Raw genomic sequence first — 17,471 nt, forward strand, 5'->3', positions numbered from 1 at the left:
CGGACAATTCCACAGCTCTCGCATATCTCAAGAAGTATCGAGAAACGCTCTCGGTCCCTGTTCGAGTTAACGAGAGAGAGCCTGTTGTGAGAACAAGGATCCTCAAGAGGTTTGTTGCACGTTGGCAGAACGTCCGTGCGTATTGTCTTGATCGACTGCAGCGAATACTGACATCTGAGTAGAATCTTCGGTTAGAAGTATATCGGGGTTTGTGGAGACTTTAATGGCGTCCTGTGACATATCTCTTCGCATTGTTGAAGACGAAGAGGCTTCTTCTAGACTGCTCCCTTATTCTCGATCCAGGAGCGGTAGCAAGATACGCCATCCTATGGGATTGAACGGGGATGGATGTTTAGTCTCTTTCCCCTATTCAAACTCTCAGGAGAAGTAATAAGATAATTTCTGGTGTCAGAGGGAGCCAGCATGACGCTGATTGCTCCATGTTGGCCTTCGAGAGACTGGATTCACAGAGGTCACGTCCTTCCTAGCGCACTTTCCAAGGACCCTTCCCGAGAGAGTTGCTCTACTTTAACAGCCCCGCTTCGAGAGGTACCACAAAACCTCCGCTCCGAGTCTGACTCCGTTCAGACTATAGAGAAGTTGATCGGAGCGAGAGGCTTATCAAGACTAGTGGCAAATGCTATTGCCAAGGCAAAGAAGACCTTCCTATCTTGCAGTGTACCATCCGGAGTGGGCCGTTTTTGCAGATGGTGCAGGAAAAATGGCTTTTCCTCCACCTCAACCTCTGTGAATTAGATTACCGTCTTCCCTTTCCATCTGAGGAATGTGAATAAGCTGGCAGTCCCGTCTATTAAAGGATACAGAAGCATGTTGTCGACGACCTTTAAACTCAGATATTTGGATCTGTCGAACGGCAAAGCCTGTCACGATCTTTGAGGTCTGTTGAAATCTCGAAACTGAATAGTTTGAAGCTTCCGACATGGGACTTGGACGTAGTCTGGAAGTTCCTGATGTCGAAGCCTTTCGAACCTCTCCTTTCTGCGAACTTAAAGCATGTGACCAGAAAGGCTTATGATCATTTCTAACCGCTATAGCTACGGCAAAGAGGGTTAGTAAGGTTTAAGCCATCAGCGGACATATTGGCTTTAGAGGACATAATGCGGTGTGTTCTCTAAGCCCTTCATTCTTGACTAAGAATGGAAACCCGTCTAACCCTTGGCCCAGAAGCTTGGAGATCAAGGGGATGGCGCAAATTATTGGGCAAGATCCAGAGAGAGTCCTGTGCCCTGTCAGGGCGCTCAAGTTTTATCTAGATAAAACTAAGGAAAGTCATGGTCCTTCGGATAATCTGTGGTGTTCCGTAAAAAGGCCAGACTTGCCCATGTCAAAGAACGCCCTGGCGTTCTTCAGGGCATTCTTTTTAAAGAGCTTTTTCAAAGAGGTTCATTCGTTATGTTTGGACAAGGATTTGAAACTTTTAAAGTAAATGCACACGAGGTGAGGGTGCGGCCTCAGAGGCATTTCTAAAGAGCATGGCACTCGGTAACATCCTGAGTGCCATGTTTTAGCGAAGCAACTCTGTGTTCGCTTCACAATACCTGAGGGATGTGATGACGACATATGAGATCTGCTGCTCGCTAGGGCCATACGTGTCCGCAGACACAATCTTGGGGGCAAGAAGTACCACTCATCCTATCCTATAGAAAATGGTTAGGAAGAGCTGTTAATTATAGTTGTTTGGTCGGCCGCCAGTGGCGGACTTCTCAATTCTTAAGCCTTAGTTAAAACATCCTTAAATTTGGCTAGGTTGGTCAGGTGGTGATATATATTACTTCTTAGCCCTCATGGTATGGTCAATATGGTCTAGTCACATTGTGGTCACGCTCCCGTTGACAGATCATCTAAAACTCACCAGCTATACAGGTCACTACCTTGCTGGAGACTAGTAAAGCAAAAGCCGACTTGGGTGACAGTAATCACGAAGTCAGCTATGCTAACAGGTGGAACCAAGATGTCAATCATCTGCATGCAATGTGTTTCCTAAAATCATTCTATTCTGTCCCTTCCCACCTCCAAAGGTGGGATTCAGCTATATATATATCTGACAGGTAAGTTTCATGAACAAAATGATATTGTTATGATACAATAAAGTTTGTTCATACTTACCTGGCAGATATATATAATCAAGTACCCACCCACCTCCCCTCAGGGGACAGTGGCACTAGAAAATCTGAATAGAAAATGGGAATGGTTCCTGATACCCGCCTCCTAGAGGCGGGAATGGGTACTAACCACCTGGCCGATCACTGCGTGTGTCGTAAGTTTTGAAATTCTGTCGGACTTCAGAGAATACAGCTGCAGGCATTCCCCGGGTTACGACGGGGGTTCCGTTCTTGAGACGCGTCGTAAGCCGAAAATCGTCGTAAGCCGGAACGACGCTTGGAAATATGTCTTAAACTAATAAAAAGTTATAAAAACCTTACTTGTAATCCTTTGGTTACACTACATGTTGTTTCCTGTAGTTTTATGTACAACCTGGAGTTATTTTTTTAAAAGAATGCTGGTTCTTGAAGGTAAAAACTATTGTAATCCTCTGGTGACACTACATTCTTGGAGTTTTATGTACAACCTGGAGTGATTTTGCCAAATCTTGAGGGCTACAAGAACAGCTGATTACTATTTACGTATCATATAGACTAATTAAAGTAAACGTATCTTTAAATCGGCTTATATTATTAGTATCAACAAAACATTTACTGGCATGAGTCAGAGGCCGTTTAATGAAACGAACGCTTTTGGACTGTTATATGTAAACTTTGCGCACCGCAAGCTGGTATGTATTCATTCGCTCGGAAACTAGTTCCGCATATGAGGCGTCACTAAAAAACATAGAAAAATACGACATGAAAAGTGTCGAAAATCATCATAACCTCAAAATTTTTGTTGTATTCTAACCAGAAACTTATTTTTATTAATATACTGTGCTAAACTATAAAGGATTTTTATCATAGTATGCGTTTTTTAAAAGTGTCGTTAACTCGGAGCGTTGGAAGTGTCAGAGTCGTAACCTCGGAACAAGCGTCTTAACCCAGGACGGATTTTTCCATTGAATATTTAAGAAAAAGCGTTGTAACCTCGGAACGTCGTAAGCCGGAACCGTCGTAACCTGGGGACCGCCTGTATATATATATATCTGCCAGGTAAATATGAACAAACTTTATTGTATCATAACAATATCATTTTTCGGAACAGTGGCGGACAAGAATGATCATGAAAAACATCCTCTGGTAATGCAGAGGGTAGTTACAAAAGCTGCCTTATTTTATATCATATGTACAAAATTAAAAATACCCTTTACGTAATATATTTTCATACACATTTTAAACAGAAGAGCATGAACATTAATAAAATTGACACATGAATCGCTAAATTTGTACTTATTTAACTATATTTTCGGAAGAACGGCAGGCAGCGGTGGACAAGAACGAACATGAACAAACATCCTTATTGATAATGTGGAGGGCAGTTTCAAAAGCTGCTTTTGTATCATATTTATGTGCAGAAATAAAAATACCCATACTACATAGTACATTTTCATACACATTTTAAACAAAAGCATGAACATTTATAAATTAGCACTTTTTTTAACCATGTTTTCAGAAGAGCGGCAGGCGGCGGCATAGAACAGCGTCATGGGCATATAGTTTACCCTAATACCTATGTAATAACTCTCAATAAAAATATTTTAATATTATTTGCATAACCTTTATGGTCTGAACAGCATTTCTACAAATGTATGTATGTACTCGTTAGGCATAATGGTGCTTGCGGCGTTGTTAACTAAATATTGTGCTGTAAAAATGCCTTAAAATACCTTTTTTAATAAACTACAGCCATAAAACCGATTCGCCACCAAGTGATTGCACTGCTAACTGCGAGCCGTCTGTATAGAATCAAGAGAATATTTAGGTTTGTGCAAAACTTAGTTTGAGAGATGGGCATGCCTCTGTATTTATCATATTTGTGGGAAGATTGTGAAAAGTCAGAGAAAAGACAAATGTGTGTGCAAAGGTGTTACATAAAGAAAGGGGTCACAAAAAATGCGTGTATTTAGTGTTTGATGTTTGCACATCATGTTTTTGATTGGGAATTGTGAGATAAACTGCAGAAATTGGTAGAAGAGTTTGATAATGTATTTCAATAAAGTTGTCTACAGGAAGCTAAGAGTCATGGCATGTCTCTTAGGAGGATCATGCACTGACTGACAGTGATAGAGGTTAGTATGTCAGCTGAGAAATAGTCTGAGCTAAAGAAAGCATTGATTTGTTTGTGTGTTGAGAAGGGATGGGGGGCAACATGTACCCTAAGAAGCAGCAGGTATGAAAGCGTTTGGACAAAAAAAAATGCGGGAATGCCTTGAAAATCATGGGAAATGCATTTTGATGAAGAAAATACACAGGACAGATAATGGGGATAATTCATTTTACATCTTAAATCATTAAGGGAAACTTGTAAAAATGCTCATTATGGGCTAAGAGATGCAAAAGTAAGATGCAGTTGAAGTTTTGTAATCATTTTTATTTTGTACATAAGGTTTTTTATATAAGTAACTTACCCAGTAATTACTTGGCTAAAAGTTTCTACTTGTATTGTGAGAATCGTAACATTTTAATAAGTCTGGTATTACAGCCATTGATGCACTTGTTAAAGGTTGAAGAGCTAGAGTCTGACAACTTTCACTAGCAAAAGTCAAAATAAGGTAATAATAAAAAAAACTGTCCAAAATTTGGTTTAACTCAGTACTAAACCTAACTAAATATCCAAAGCCAAAGGGTAACTAGACAAGGAATGCTCCATCAAAGGAGAAGATCCAACAAATTCCAAACAAAGTTGGCTGTTGTTAATACTTTGCCGGCAAAAAGCAAATTGAGATCTTGGTTGAGTTGTTCCTCTTTTACCCTGAAAGTGGGTGGTGTCTATCCCCTATACAGTGGGCCCCCCGGATTTGCGGACTCACACATTCACGGATTTCTCTCGGGAACGTTTCCCCGCATTATTCGTGCATTCGCGGTATTTTTCTATGAGAAATATCCACTAATTCCTTTTTTTTTTTTTAATCATAAAATGCACTTTTTGTGATAAAACTATTAAAAAAAACCAAGTGTGAAAATGTTTAGTAGTTTTTCTTGAGTTTTAACTAACAAAATAGGCTGTTTATGGTGTTTTTGTAAGGGTTCCAAACATTCGTGGGTTCTAACTACTCACGGGGGGTGTCTGGTACGCATCCCCCGCTAATATGGGGGACCACTGTATAAACAGAAGGCTATCTCTACTGCAAATGTCAATATTTGAGCTGCCATAGAGTAGAAGCTCTTAGCTAAGTATATATACTGGGTAAGTCTGTTAAACTTAATTTTATCGTAAAGATATCATTTTACTAGATTTTGGCATATGCAAATTCTCTTTAATATTCTAACCGATATCTTATAACCCACCCATTGTGATGGGCTTATTGTGGATGTCAGTTACTAACATGGTGCCGATTTTAAACTTAATCCTACATTAAATCCTGTACTACAGTAATACAGCATTAACTACTACTACTACTACTATTTTTTTTTTTTTTTTTTTTTTACCTAAGTTGTCTGTAGACTAGTTTAACTATCAAGTTATTATGAATTCCACATTTCCATGATAATTAGTTTTTGCAAATAACCTCTCCTTGAGCTGCCTTACCAGTATAATTTGCGCTTTAAAAATAAAATTTTCAGTGAAAATGTTTGATGGTAGACATTTACGTATATGGAGGTCTGATACTATGTAAAAGATGTTTACATGAGCTTTGCAACCTTGAACCTGATGACTAAGACAAATGGGCTATATGTACTAGGGGTTGTTCTATATGTTTTGATATGAAGCCATCTGTTCAAGGAAAACATGTAACCAGTGAGAATGATTTTTATATACTAATGTACATCCTAAAGTAGAGGGATAGGGTGTTAGGCGTATAATTTCCATAATACGTAATTGTCTTGAGTACCATGCCATCTTTCTTGCAGATGATAGCAGATGTGATACGTACATGCCTTGGCCCTCGATCAATGTTGAAAATGTTGATGGATCCTATGGGCGGTATTGTAATGACAAATGATGGGAATGCAATCCTCCGAGAAATTACTGTTCAGCATCCAGCTGCCAAACACATGATTGAGATTGCCCGTACCCAAGATGAGGAGGTGAGTGTACTGATAATACTGAGTATAAGTGTTGCTGTTTTGTTTAAGCTAGTTTTAGATGTGTACAGTGCTTTTGAATTCATTGTAGAAAGTATTCTTGTTTTTTTACTATTAATGACTTTGATGAGAAGATTAAAATATGCCACCACTCAACAGGTTGGTGATGGTACCACAAGTGTTGTCATTCTAGCTGGAGAAATGCTTGCAGTAGCTGAACAGTTTTTACAGCACAAAATGCATCCTGTTGTTATTATTCAAGCTTACAGGCAAGCATTAGAAGATGCTATCTGTGCTCTTGAAGATCAGCTCAGGTAAGTTAGCAGATTGGGTATACAATGGTACCTTGACCTACGAGTGAATTAATGTATAAGTCTGAGATATGAGTCATCACTCAGTCTATTTTTTGCTTTGTGACTCGAGCAAAAAATTGAGTTATGAGCTCAAGATGCCGCTGCTACGTAGATGGCATAGTGACGAAAATTAAGATAAGCAAAGAATAAAAAGTAAATATGCATCTTTTCCATGAATCTTAAAAAGTTGTACATAACTTCACTATATCCAGTAATATTGTATATTCTCATATTATTGTATTATAAAATACCACAAACAGAACAGCAGTCAATGTTTTGGTTTGGAAATCAGCTGATGGTGAATATGAGTTTGTTTTGCCATATTTAACTCAGTTCTGAGCAAATTTTCTTGCTTCTAGTTGACATTAACGAATACTTAGATACTTGACTTATATGAGACAAGGTCATATTTGTTATGCAACATGTTTTTTAAGTCGAAATATGACTTGAATGTGTCTCATTGTGAATGTCATTGGTGGCATGTTTATTGAGTAAACAAATTACGTGATTACGTTCTCTATTTTCACTTTATTTCGTCATAATATGAGCTTTACGTTATTTATCTTTTATTGGCGTGAAAACAACTGTTAAATGTGTTCTTACAAGCCCAGTAGTTTTTATTAAAATGATTTTCTTTCAATTTTATCCACAGTTGTGTTTGATGTCATAAGTTTACGGGAGATTTATCATTGTTGCTGATGCAAAATAATAGTCATTAGCAGCTTGAACAGTTTTCTCAGCTTCAGCTACAACTTGGTTTAAATTTAACAGTATATTTCCTTGTTGATCTTTGATATATAGTGAATAAAGTTATTACAGAAAAATATCTCTGTCCTATTCTACATAGCTTCATTATAACATAACGGTAATTGTTTACTGTCGTACAATGGTTGAAATACAAGCCAAACGGATGTTGTTGTCCAATTCGGTTGTACTTAGCAAAAAAAAAAAGTTGTTTGTTCCTACACAATATACAAACCCTCAGTCCTTTACATAGGTGAATTAACTTTCAGCATAGGTTGGAATTACGGCTGTTAAATTCTTGGTTAGGCAGTAAGGTAGGTGGGTAGGCACACTTGCCCGGATGTAAATACAGTAGGGCCTCGTTAATCACGGGGGATAGGGCCCAGAACCCCCCGTGATAAGTAAATACCTGTGTTATCCTGGTACCCCCCCTGAAAATTGCTTTAAACCGCCTACTTTAATAATTAACCCACCCAAGACCACTATTTCAATGTTTATAACTGCCTACTTTAGTTCAAGCACCAAATATTTCTTCAACTATCACCTTAAAGTAAATTCAAGACAGTTTCAAAGGTATTCTTTCCTATCTTCAATTTCCCCTGCATCAGATCAGCAAATTATGCGAGAGCATCCAGTCTTCCTCACCTATTCCCTCTACATCCTATGGTTAAGCCGGGAGGGGCGAGGTTAATAGGATGGATCCTGCAGAGTGCTCTCAGTAGGATTCAGCGTTGGGGACTGCGTTCTTGGAGGGATCTTAGGGTCCTACTGGACGTACGTCCACATCATTGAGGAATGACCTTCTTGTGTCAAAACTGGAGACTGACTCTATAGCTTCCTCTGTCCTTTGGACAATTTCAGTTTGCAGTCCCCTATGGGTTCTTGCATTTCGGGAGCCTCAATTGTATATTCTATTGAATTGTACTCTCATTCCAGCCACGTTGATGGCTCAGACCCACTTGTGAAAGCCAGAAATGGCTATTCTTCAGGTGCCAAGAGTGATGTCGCTGTCCCTCGGGACAAGACATCTCAAAGAGATAGAAGGAGCTCCTCTGTGTAGTCCTCTTCGTGAGGTTCAATCATGGAGAAGATAGTTGCTTAGTAAGACGTGCCAAGTTCTCGCCAGCTTTTACTGCATTTAACTCTGGTCAACTTTCGCTCTCGTTAGTGCAAACAAAACAGTTGTAGGAAATGAATGCTTCGTTTAACCCTTTAACGCTGATTGGACGTATTAAACGTTGATATAAATTGTCCGTTGGGTGCCGATTGGACGTATGGTACGTCTATATAATTTTTTTTTTTTAATTAGCGGAAAAATACTTATAAACCTACCAGGCGAAAACTTTTGAATCACGCGCCTTGGGGGATGCTGTGAGCTCACGGATCAAGGTGGTGTTTTGTTTACAATTGTTACCCAGGCTCGCAAGCACAAATTTCTTTCTTCTCGCACTAAAAGACATCAGCGACAGATCTCCGAAATTATTTTGTCACTTTGACATAATTTTTGCACCATTTTTTGTTAGCGATTTCATGGAGAATTATATATGAAAATGTTCGCAATTTTACGTAGTATACAACTAAAAACAACTCATGGTTGTAGCTTTTATCAGTTTTAAAATATTTTTATATAAATAATAAGTGCCAAAATTTCAACCTTAGGTCAACTTTTACTCGACCGAAATGGTAGAAAAACGCATTTGTGAGCTAAAACTCTTATATTGTAGTAATATTAAAAAAATTAACTTATTAACTTCATTTTGCAACAAATTGGAAGTCTCTAGCACAATATTTTGATTTATGGTGAATTTATGAAAAAAAACTTTCCTTATGTCCGTGCGGTAACTCTTCCGTAAAAATCATAAATTTTTTCATCCGATTGGCGTAATGTTTGCACCGTTTTAAATTAGCCGTTACATAAAGTTTTATATATGGAAATGTACGCAATTTCATGTGGAATACAACTATAAACAATCCATGGTTGTAGCTTTTATCAGTTTTGAAATTTTTTCAAATAATGATAAGTGCCAAAATATCAACCTTCGGTCAACTTTAACTCGACCAAAATGGTCGAAAAACGGAATGTAAGCTAAAACACTTACATTCTAGTTATATTTAATATCATTTACCTTTATTTTGCAAGAAATTAGAAGTCTAGCACAATATTTCAATTTATGGTGAATTTATGAAAAAAAAAAAAAAAATTTCCTTACGTCCTCAAGGTAACTCTTCCGAAAAAAAATCAATTTTTTTCGTCTGATTGTTGTAATGTTTGCACCATTTTAAATTAGCAGTTACATTAAGTTTTATATATGAAAATGTGCGCAATTTCATGTAGAATACAACGAAAAAACAACCCATGGTTGTAGCTGTTATCAGTTTTGAAATATTTTCATGTAACGATGTGCCAAAATTTCAACATTCGGTCAACTTTGACTCGACCGAAATGGTCGAAAAACGCAATTGTAAGCTAAAACTATTACATTCTAGTAATATTCAATCATTTACCTTTATTTTGCAACAAATTGGAAGTCTCTAGCACAATATTTTGATTTATGGTGAATTTATGAAATAAACTTTTTCCTTACGTCCTCGAGGTAACTCTTCCGATAAAAATCATAATTTGTTCATGAAACTTACCTGACAGATATATATATAGCTGTATTCTCTGAAGTCCGACAGAATTTCAAAATTCGCGGCACACGGCAGTGGGCTGGGCCAGGTGGTGTAGTACCCATTCCCGCCGCTGGGAGGCGGATATCAGGAACCATTCCCATTTTCTATTCATATTTTTTCTGTCGCCGGTCGGTAAACAACTGTTTACAGACCTCCGCCTAGGATTTTGAAACTTCATTAGCCGCTTAAGTATCCTAATTATTCTTTCGATTATTGACTTGGATTTGTGGCTAGGCATACGCTATAGTAAATTTTTTTATTGCATTTGATGTCTGAAGCTAGTTAGCCTAGTTTCAGACTTTGTTGTCTGCATGGGGTAAGGTGAGGCTACCGGAACTTTCGGTAGACACTCGCTTAGTATATATGACGTTTACATGTTTTCTTTGCATAAAGATCAATGTAATTGGTGTAATGTGTGACTGATTACGGAAGAAGTAGGATTCATGTACGCATTTTAGAGCGTGTTAGAATCAGGAGTTTTCCTCCACAGTAAACAGAAGTTAGAAATAATGAACCTTCTAACCTCCTGTAGAATTTATTTTGCTTAACCCTGTGGTATGGCTTACGGGCCTAGAAGAAGTGTCTGCTAGAGGATTACATCAAGTAATCTTAGACTAAAGTGCTCGCTCTCCAATCAGTGTTGTGAAGTGTAGTGCCCCTTGTGTTGTGGTGGGGGCGTCAGATCGGCCCCATAATGCCTCTAGGCCTGGACCTCTGTCGGACTCCCAGGACTCAGGGAGAGGGCATGTCGAAAGCCGCAAGAGGGTTACGGGGGCTCACCGATCTGGCGTCCCTTCGGCAGGACCTGTTGATGCTTCCCAGGCTGCTAAAGATCGTGCACGTGCACGAATCTTGAAGGATTGCTTCTCGTCCTCCGAGGCGTCCTCCCCGCGCAAGGGTTGGAGCTCTCGGAAGGACTCGCGCCCTCTAAGAAGCTTTAGAGAAGAGGACGCTTCACGTCCTCTCTCTCGTCAGGAGGGAACGTCAGATCGGCCCCATAACGCCTCTAGGCCTAGACCTCTATCGGACTCCCAGGAAACCAGGGAGAGGGCATGTCAAAAGCCGAAGGAGGGTTACTGGGTTTTTATCCACGGCTGATCTGGCTTCCTTTCGGCAGGTCCTGTTTGTCGCTTCCCAGGCTGCCGAAGATCGAGCACGTGCACGAATCCTGAAGGATTGCTTCTCGTCCTCCGAGGCGTCCTCCCCACACAGGGGTTGGAGCTCTCAGAAGGACTCGCGCCCCCTTAAGAAGCTTTAGAGAAGAGGACGCTTCACGTCCTCTCTCTCGTCACGAGAGGATGAAAGAGTCCTGTGCCCTGTCAGGGCTCTCAAATTTTATTTACATAAACGAAGGAAGTAAGAGGTCCTTCGGGTAATTTATGGTGCTCAGGAAGAGACCACATTTACCCTTTTCGAAGAATGCACTGGCTCTTTTCCTAAGGGACATATTAAGGAGGCTCATTCATCTTGCCAGAAGAGTGATTTGAGCCTCCTGCGAGTGAACGCTCATGAAGTTAGAGCTGTTTCAACCTCGCTAGCATTCCAAAAGTATTTGGTAATCAAGGACATTCTTGATTCCACCTTTTGGAGGAGCAACTCATTATTCGTCTCCTCTCCTCATGGCGCTCCGTATACGTTATGTAACGTTCGCTTTACTTCGAAAAAGCAAGCTGATAAGTTTGACGTCCGGCAAGCTGCTTTGCACAGTCAAACAACTTATATGTCTGGTTCGGCATAAGAAGGGCAATTTAGACGTGAGGAAGCTTTTGGAGGTGCTCGACTTCCTATAAGTAGAGACATTCTCCAGGACGCTCGGCAAGCACCTTGCGAGGGTGTCTTTCGGACGCTCGGCGTTCCTTGGCTGAGTGCGTTTCTGGAGATGTTCTTTTGCATTACTAAGACGCAAGTTGTCGCACAGGCGGCCACTGTCTTTGTAAGAAGGTATGAAGGTCTTTAAGGCCCGTCTTGAAGACGAAAGCCGTACGTCTTCCTTTAGTGTTCACACACTTCAGGAGCAGCGTGCGGCTCTCCATGGAGACTCGCATGAGGACGTCCCTTGAAAATATTCAACGTCATACGCAAAACGCGGTTCGTCATAACATTGAGATGTTGGCAAGGTCACTCGCCAGGACGCCTCTTGGCGGGCCTTGCATGCATCAGGGCGCTCAACGAGATCCTCTCTGAAATGTCGTTCAGAAGGCTTGGTGTTCTCTGCTCAGACACGCTCGCAGCTAAGCAGGACGTTTTTTGAGGACGCTCAGCAGGACGCTTTCCAGGACGCTAAGCAGGACGCTCGGCAGGACGCTTATGAGGACGCTTTTGTGGACATTTGCCAGGACGCTTCGGTGGAAGCTCGGCAGGACGCTTTGGCGAGAGAAAAGGATTCTTGTAAGACGGCGTCTTTATTTGCTGTTCAGGACGTTTCTTAGGACGCTTGACGCTTTCTAAACGCTCGTCAAGAGGAGGTTTTTCAGGACTCTCCACAGGACATTCCTTTACAGAAATTTTTAAAAAAGGATTCGGAGTTAGCGGAGAGACATACCCGAATTTTTTCTTCGATTCCTCTTGCCTCTTCATCGATTTCTCTGAGAATCGGGAAGATTATATACTCGGATTCCTGGGTGGACTTGTCGGTCATGTTAAAGGGTTTTCCCCTATTAGCAAAGTGCTAATTGTTTTGTCAAGTAAGGACGTTTTCCCCATTGTCAAGATACTAAACGTTTTGTCATTTAAGTGGGGGACCCCTCATAAATGGGGTAGTTCTCATTGACATAGATTTTAACGTTTTTATCGTTTAAGCGGATAAACTCATTAACAAATTTCGGAAGAGCTCTCATTCATTTTCAGAGGCTCATCCGGGGAGTAAGAAAAAGACTTGTAGACTAGATCCAGGAAGTCTTATGTCCAATATCATAAGAACATTGAACGGTCCTTTTCGATCCTCAGTTCTCACTTGATGATCTCTATTCGAATATTACTCCCTTCTCTTGGCAAAGAGTCTTGGCAAAGAGTCAAGGAGTTCTTTTAAAAAGTCTCATTCATTAGAACGTGGACAGGGTTCTTGATGTCTCGTGAAAATCCTCCGTTTTGCGAGAACTGTACTGTGCCCTTGACTGTGAGACATTTGCTGGTTGAATGTCCCAGATTCTTGAATTTGAGACATAGGTTACTGTCTTGGGGTCGTGACAGAGTAGGTAATTTTATCCTAGCTACAATTCTTGGAAAGGATTGTAATATAGAGCAGATATATATTTTTATGAGGGAGGCGGGCCTCCTTAACCAAATTTAAATTATACATAGATTGTCTATGTAAGAACTTATATAGCAAAATTTTTTATTTTTATATATATTTATAGATCTTTTTATATGAAGTTTATAAAAAATTTAATTTTTTTATATTTAATTTATTTCGGTGTCAATTACCCAGATGTTGTGACGCCAGATATAAAACACAATCAATCAATCAATCAATCGTTTTCCTTTCTTTCTCTCTTCCTCGTCGAGGAAAGATGTAGTAGAGAATTCGATGTTCAAATTACTACAATACTTACGTAGTTTATCTTTGCGTCATTTTGCTAACGCATGGGTCAAGTCATATACGCATATCGTATTTACCTCTGCGGATAGAAGCCGAAAGAACTGTTGTTCTAATGTATTTAATTGACACTCCCTTCAACCTTCCAAGAGTTTTCGGAGTAAGAACAACTCTTCAGGTATTGTTACGACAACACCAACTCAGCTTCTGTATTTAGCGAATTCTGTTTCGTTTAAATATGCCTGCTTGAGAGTTTCCTTTTGCTCGATAATATCATACCTATTCCTTCGTAAAGGGAGTAGCTGGCAACTCAGGCAGATAGTGCGAGACGATGAATGAACAAGGCTGCTGTTACTGTGATCTACGCAGTACCGGCTAGCTCTGTGACATGCGCGGTTGGTTATGTCTCTCTCCCCTGCGGGAATGGCTGACTAAGCCGTATCTCTTCCCCACAATCATGGATTTTAGCCTCGGGTTGAGGAAATTTCTAGTAATCATGAATGATCATGCCTTCCGTTTACTTAGAAAATTTCAACAAGATATCTCTTATACCTGTTCGGTGCGGTTTTACCGCACTGTAACAGAATTCTGTACGAGTCTACCGCGGCATAGCACTATAATAATGCTCTCCTGCTTATGCAAAGCGCAGCCTTATTTAGGGAAGGAAGCAGGCTGAGTGAGGGAATGGATGAGTTTGCTGGGGACCATTTCCTCGCTGGAGAAGCTTGTTTTCCCTGAATAAACAGCAATTCAGACCTCTACAGTTTTTCCTCACGGAGAAATTGGAATAACATCAAAGATCTAGTAATAATTCTAATTTTCTCTCAACGGCTTGAGGATCACCTCGGGTGATAGCGAGAGGGTGCCAGACATCCGAACAGAGGAACAGATGTCCTGGCACATTGTCTGAAAGAATTGGAAGCCAATTTGGTCGGCTCTCCAGTTCCTCGAAGGGTGAGTTTTGATCGAGTGGTCCAAATCATCTCGGATAATTTCTCAGCTCTCTCATAGCTCAAGAAGAGAGAGTTGGTTATGGGCTTGGGCACGGAACGTAACGATCCTCAAGAGGTTCGTTAAACTAGTGCACGTCCGTGCGGGTCTTCTCGATCGAAGGCAACAACTACTGACGTCTGAGTAATCCTCACTTAGAAGTATGTCGAAAGTTGAGGAGAGACTGAGGGCGTCCTTTCGTTAAGTTTTTTCGTAATATTGAAGACGAAGGAGCTTCCTCTTAAGTTGTTCCCTTATTCATGATCCTAGAGGATTAGCATTAGTCGCCACCATGTTGGCCTTTAAGAGGTTGGATTCACAGAGGTCATGTAATTCAGAGAGAATTGTCCAAAGACCCTTCCCGAGAGAATCGGTGTAATCTAACATCATCACTTAGTGAAGTATCTAATCTCTCTCCTCTCTGAGTCTGAAGGCGTTCAGACTATCGAGAAGCGATAAGATCTTCAAGATTAATGGCAGTCTCTTGGCCAAGGCAAAGCAGTGCTGCCTATTTTCAGTGTTCAATCGGAGGGGGCCGTTTCTGGAGATAGTGAAGGGAAATGACTGTTCCTCCACCTCGACCTCTGTGAATTTCTTTATGGTTCTATCTTTCCGTCTGAAGTATGAGATAAGCTAGAAGTCATAACTATTGTAGAATATGCAAATATGTTGTTGACGGCCTCTAGGCTCAGAGATTCGGTTCTGTCAAACAACTAAGCTTCACGATCTTTGAGGTCTGTGGAGATCTTGAAATTCTCTGGATCGCAGGTTCCGGCATGGAACTTAGACGTAGTCTGAGTTTCTGATGCCAAAAGCATTTCGAACCTATCCTTTCTGCGAACTTAATACACGTGACCAGAAAGGCTAACATTCTAACCGCTCTAGCCACGGCAAAGAGGGTTAGTGAGGTTTTAGCCATCATCAGAGGTTTTAGCTTTAAAGGACATAATGCGGTCTGTCCTCTAAGCCTTCCGTTCTTGATAAGAACGAAACCTGTTCTAACCCTTGACCCGAAGGCTTAGAGACCAAGGGTATGGCACAAATTATTGGGCAAGGGCATTAGAGAGTCCTGTGCCCTGTCGGGTCTCTCAAGTTTTATCTTGATAAAACTATAGAAAGTAGAGGTCAACGGACAATCTGCGGTGTTCCGTAAAAGACCAGACTGGTTCATGTCCAAGAACACCCTGGCATTATAGTCAAGGAGTTCTTTTAAGAAGTCTCATTCATTATGTTTGCATAAAGATTTGAGATTTTTTCTTAATATGAATGCTCAAGAGGTGAGGGCGCGGCCTCGGAAGCATTTCAACAGAGCATGACACTCAGTAACATCCTGAGTGCCACGCTTTAGCGAAGCAACTCTGTGTTCGCTTCACACTCCCGGCGGGATGTGAAGACGACATTTGAGATCTGTAAGTCGCTAGGACCATACATATCCGTAGATATATTATTGGGGGCAGGAAGCAACACGAATCCTATCCTATAGAAAAGGGATAGGTGTGCTTTTAACTTGGAAGGGTTGGTCGCTTGAGGCGCGTTCCTTTTCTTTAGCCTAGAAGTTATGGAACTAACTTTGATAGGTTAGGTCAGGTGGTGGTTTTAGCTTCGTTGCCCTCAGAAGTATGGTCATATGGTCTAGTCACATTGTGGTCACGCCCCCGTTGACAGATCATCTAGAGCGCACCAGCATTACAGGTCTCTACCTCGCTGGCAACTCTAGTAACGCAGAAGCAGACTTTGGTGACAGTAATCACGAAGTCGGCTATGCTAACAGGTGAGGAACCAAGATGTATATCATCTACTTAATTTAGTTTCCTAAAAATCCTATTCTGTCTCTTCCCACCATCCGAAGGTGGGATTCAGCTATATATATATCTGTCAAGTAAGTTTCATGAACAAAATGTTATTGTTATAATACAATTAAGTTTGTTCATACTTACCTGGCAGATATATATAATTAAAGTGCCCACCCACCTCCCCTCAGGAGACAGTGGCACTGATAAAATATGAATAGAAAATGGGAATGGTTCCTGATATCCGCCTCCCAGTGGCGGGAATGGGTACTACCACCTGGCCGCCCACTGTGTGTGCCGCAAATTTTGAAATTCTGTCGGACTTCAGAGAATACAGCTATATATATATCTGCCAGGTAAGTATGAACAAACTTAATTGTATTATAACAATAACATATTTTTTAGTTTGATTTTCATAATGTTTGCACCCTTTTTAATTAGCCATTACATAAATTTTTATATATGAAAATTAATATTTATGGTATGTGACCGAGACGAATACTAGTACCTTCTCTTAATTAACCTGAAACTCAGGACAGCCTTACGGGTCTCCCAAGAGTTACTGGTTTTGATTTTGAGGTGACTACTGGTGTTGTTTTCCAACAACACCACAGCATTTGCATCATCTTTTTTGAGCTCGATAGTTCTAGCCGAACGCATTCCTTCATGGATGCACTACCAGGCAACTCAGTATAACAAGTCGAGCGAATGGTAGTATAGGGCTGTCTCAGTACTGCTCGCTCTCCGAGATTCTTTTCAGTATGGTATTGTTTCTCCTCTGTCGAGGATTAACTACCAATTCGAAGCTCTCTGCCCGGCAATCACAGACTTAGGTCTTTGGTTGGATCAGAATTCTCGCATAATGCCCTTCTCTCCTGCACCACATTTACCATTGCGAGAATTATCCGACAGAAATATATCTCATTAGACTTTATCATCTTTCAGTTTACCTCACGGTATAACAGAAGTCTGTAGCCTAGTGTTCAATTCCATCGCGAGATATATCTCATTAGATTCATTATCATTTTTCATTTTACCTCACGGTATAAAAGAAGTCTGTAGCCTAGTCTTCAATTCCATCACACCTGTCCTATCGGCTGCTGCAATGAAGCAGAATGATTTTCTTCAGACAATTTGAGTTTTGTCTTCTAATGTACATTTCCTAATTCATAAGGTGTTCAATTATTCTTTG

General features: G+C 40.5%; 1 protein-coding gene across 1 annotated transcript in view; it reads left to right on the forward strand.

The window, feature by feature from the left end:
* LOC135220985 (T-complex protein 1 subunit gamma-like) overlaps positions 1–17,471 on the forward strand; it is a 95,542-nt gene that overhangs the window by 46,794 nt on the left and 31,277 nt on the right. The window contains exons 3-4 of the mRNA XM_064258688.1: positions 6,021–6,197; positions 6,354–6,508. Coding sequence (XP_064114758.1) covers positions 6,021–6,197; positions 6,354–6,508 — 332 coding nt within the window. The remainder of the gene's footprint in view (positions 1–6,020; positions 6,198–6,353; positions 6,509–17,471) is intronic.

Source organism: Macrobrachium nipponense, chromosome 2 (genome assembly GCF_015104395.2).
Source record: "Macrobrachium nipponense isolate FS-2020 chromosome 2, ASM1510439v2, whole genome shotgun sequence".
Lineage (NCBI taxonomy): Eukaryota > Metazoa > Arthropoda > Malacostraca > Decapoda > Palaemonidae > Macrobrachium > Macrobrachium nipponense.